At 64.8% G+C, this 1,553-nt stretch overlaps 1 protein-coding gene across 1 annotated transcript in view; it reads right to left on the minus strand.

Moving 5' to 3' along the window:
- LOC105309352 (exocyst complex component 3-like protein 4) overlaps window positions 1-1,553 on the minus strand; it is a 17,412-nt gene that overhangs the window by 12,890 nt on the left and 2,969 nt on the right. Inside the window, exon 2 of the mRNA XM_023526155.1 lies at window positions 43-653. Within this exon, the coding sequence (XP_023381923.1) occupies window positions 43-637 (595 nt within the window). The 5' untranslated portion in view covers window positions 638-653. The remainder of the gene's footprint in view (window positions 1-42; window positions 654-1,553) is intronic.

Raw genomic sequence — 1,553 nt, forward strand, 5'->3', positions numbered from 1 at the left:
CCTCCACTTTCCAGCTGGGAAACTTGAGGCAAGTCACTTAACCTCTCTGAGCCTCGCCTTCCTCGCCCGCCCAGTGAGGGCCGCCTTCCCCGAGATGCTGGGGGAATTTGAAATGCGGTTGTGCAGCAGGCGAGGATTGGGGACGCTGGTGAGCAGAGCCGTCAGGAAGCGCGGGTTCTCCTTCACCGCCCCCTGGCCTTGCTTTCCTCCCAGGCTTTGTGAGGTTCTCACCTGCCTCGGTTTCTGGCTCCTCAGGCCCCGCCCCAGTGGACAACTGCCGGCTGACACCATCCGTGACTCTTGGCACAGCGGTGGCCTGGCACTGATCAGCAGCCGGGCTGTCGTTCAGGGCACGGCGCCGCAAGGACTGGAACAGGAAGCGGGAGCTGCGCCGGAGCAGGCCCGGGTCCTCCTCGGAGCCCGGGCCTGAGGCCCGCTGGCTCGCCCGGGCGAAGGCCCGCTGGCTCGCCCGAGCAAAGGCCCTCCGTAAGGTGCCCAGGCCCAGCCGCGCATCCCCACGGTCGGTGCCAGGCACATCCACGCTGCCAGCCCTCCCAGTGACCGGGGTCTTTGGCTCCGCAGGCTCCTTGGGGCTGTGCAGCTCTGGCCCAGAGGTCACTGTCCGAGGTGACGGCATCTTGACAGCAGGAGAGCTGGGGGTGAAAGAGAGGCTCAGGAGGCCTGGGGGGTGCCCAGCCCTGGGGAGCAGGCACAGAAACCCTTGAGAACACTGTGGGCCCTGGCGGGGCCCAGCAGCTTGTCAGGGGAGCTTCTCTCTGAGAAGGAGGTGAGACTCAGCCTGTCAAAACAGTGTCATTCGGCAGCTCTCGTGGCCCGAGCTGTCTGTGCCGGGCTGCAGCCAGCACTGAGTTGCAGACAGCTACCTCCTCGAGAAAGTCTTCCCTGACAGCACCTTCCAGAAGGGTCTCAGGTGCACGTCCTCATGGGCTCTGCCAGGCCAGACCCTCCATCGGAGTTGGAGAGGGGTCCTGGACATGCAGGTTCTGGGGCCTGGCCCAGCCCGCTGTCCCCAGGGCTGGACCCAGCAACCACAGCCTGGATCTTAGGTCCTGAGACCTAAAATATCCCACCTCCGCAGTCACCGCCCCCAGAACCCTCAGCTCACCCCATTCAGCCCAGCAGGCCCAACTGCTTCAGCACTCAGGGACCCCCGTGGAAAGCCACCTCCTTCCCAGGGTATCTCAGAACCGGAGGGAGGCGGTGTCAGGGTTGAGGGCACTGGTGGAGGCAGAGGCCACCCGCAGCTTATCAGGGCCTTGCAGCCCTTGGTGGGGGGTGGTCCCAGGAGCCATGGGTCCGTATCTAACCACTGCTGTTTCTCCCTCACTGCCTCTCTCCCCCCACCCCCGCCATGTGTTCTGGCCTTAACCCCATAGGGGGTGAGGACGGGGTCCCTCGAGTATGGGGGTGCCAATCAGAGGCTGGCTCTGTCCCACCCGGAGCTCGGGTTCTCACCACCCGGGCCCCCCAAGCCCTGCCCACACCCTCTTTCAGCCCAGCAAGGCTGAATTTGACTTTCTGGCTTTAGGTTA

The sequence above is a fragment of the Pteropus vampyrus genome, unplaced genomic scaffold (assembly GCF_000151845.1).
Source record: "Pteropus vampyrus isolate Shadow unplaced genomic scaffold, Pvam_2.0 Scaffold725, whole genome shotgun sequence".
Lineage (NCBI taxonomy): Eukaryota > Metazoa > Chordata > Mammalia > Chiroptera > Pteropodidae > Pteropus > Pteropus vampyrus.